Source organism: Lipotes vexillifer, unplaced genomic scaffold, assembly GCF_000442215.2.
Source record: "Lipotes vexillifer unplaced genomic scaffold, Lipotes_vexillifer_v1.1 scaffold253, whole genome shotgun sequence".
Classification (NCBI taxonomy): Eukaryota; Metazoa; Chordata; class Mammalia; order Artiodactyla; family Lipotidae; genus Lipotes; species Lipotes vexillifer.
In genome coordinates, this window is record NW_006780322.1 from 2,095,922 (window position 1) to 2,097,503 (window position 1,582).

General features: G+C 54.4%; 1 protein-coding gene across 14 annotated transcripts in view; it reads right to left on the reverse strand.

Annotated features, from left to right (window-relative positions):
* Window positions 1–1,582, reverse strand: part of DYSF (dysferlin) — a 229,745-nt gene that overhangs the window by 23,879 nt on the left and 204,284 nt on the right. For all 14 annotated transcript variants that reach the window (XM_007453392.1, XM_007453388.1, XM_007453390.1 and 11 more), the window contains one exon: window positions 201–340. In XM_007453392.1, the coding sequence (XP_007453454.1) occupies window positions 201–340 (140 nt within the window). The remainder of the gene's footprint in view (window positions 1–200; window positions 341–1,582) is intronic.

A 1,582-nucleotide genomic window follows, 5' to 3' on the forward strand; every position in this document is an offset into this window, starting at 1 on the left:
CAGCCGGGGGGGGGGGGACCAGGCTCAAGAGGTCCCCTCGTAGGCCAACAATGGTAACCATTCAGGCTGTGTAGAAACTCCACAACGAGGGATTAGCCAAATCCTGAGGTCTCCACTGGTGCTTCTGGGATATCCAAGCTGTCCTTGGGGAGGGGTAGCTGAGGGTCAGGGGCTCTGGGGCCCGAGGGTGGAGGTCCTACCTGCTCGATGTCTGGCTGCAGGGGACTATAGAGGGGCCGGGACTCCACGTGCTCAGGGACCAGGCCCTGCTGCCGGAGGACATGCAAGGCCAGACGCTCCTCCACTGGGCCCAGGTGTGGGTTTGGGACCCTGCCAGCCTCTGCCCCAGAGAGAAGACAAAATAATTGCCAGGACAGAGTGAGCAGGAGATGGTAGGGGGGCCCGAGGGCCTCGGAAAGCTGCTAACCCTGCAGCCTCACCCCTAGCCCAGACACAGTTCTTCTGGCCCTCACGTCTCGTTCTCTGTAAGGGAAACCTCGTTGTCCACAGGCTCTGGCCTCAAAATCCAGATTCCCCATTGCCAGCAACTCTACCAAGCCTCTTCTGTAAGCTCTCCTTCCTTTCTCCCACCCAATACAAATTCTCCCCACCCTCCAAAGCCCACTCCTTCCAGGAAGCCCTTCCAGACTGCTCTCAACTCTGAGGCTCCACAAGCTCTTCTCCCAGATTGGGCATCTAAGTGCTCTCAGTAGTATTCTCTGTTTCGTGCAATCTCTTTGATTAGTAGCAGTAGCTAAAATAATAGCAGTAACAGAGAACACTTATAAAGCAGGAGCCAGGCACTGCTCTTCATAAATATTGACAGGGCTTGATCCTCAAAGTAACCCTAAAAGGTAAGTGCTATTATTAGCCCCATTTCACAGATGACAGACATGAAGCACCGGGCAGTCACACAGCTGGGTAGCAGGGCAGCTGAGATCACACACTCATTAGGAAAGGCGCATGACTGGATGTGAATACCCCTCCCCTCTCCTGCGTGCTTCCCAGGTACAGCTCTACCTGCCAGGGGCTGGGTCATGGACTGGTACTGTGGATGGGGTGAGGACACGGCGGTGGTTCTGACCCTGACGAGCCTGGCCAACCAGCCAGCAACATGAACTTGGAGCCCCCTTGACAGAGACCTTGACTGGTGGTAGGAGGGTCCACACGTGTCTATACACACGTACACACACAGGTCTGTGCACTCAGGTGTGCCCCTGTTCACCAGCACAGATTCTAACGTACACACACATACACAGGTTCACCCATCAAACCTGCCCTGCCCACTTTAATAGGTGCCACTAAGGAAGAAGCAGAGCACTGCAGAAGGACCACCGGGCCAGGAACGTGATTCTGCCTCTAACCAGATGGGTGACTTTGGGCAGGTTGTTAACCACTCGTGGTCTGAATGGCCTCATCTGCAAAAACAGGGAGATGTCAGGCCTCACCAACTCTAGCTTTCTGGCTTTCTTTTCCTATGAATTTATGACCATGAGCCCTGGTTCCTGTGCTTAAGCTGCTCACAGACTAGCAGAAAGAAATGAGACCACCCCTCAAACAGATGCATGTTCTACAGGGAAAG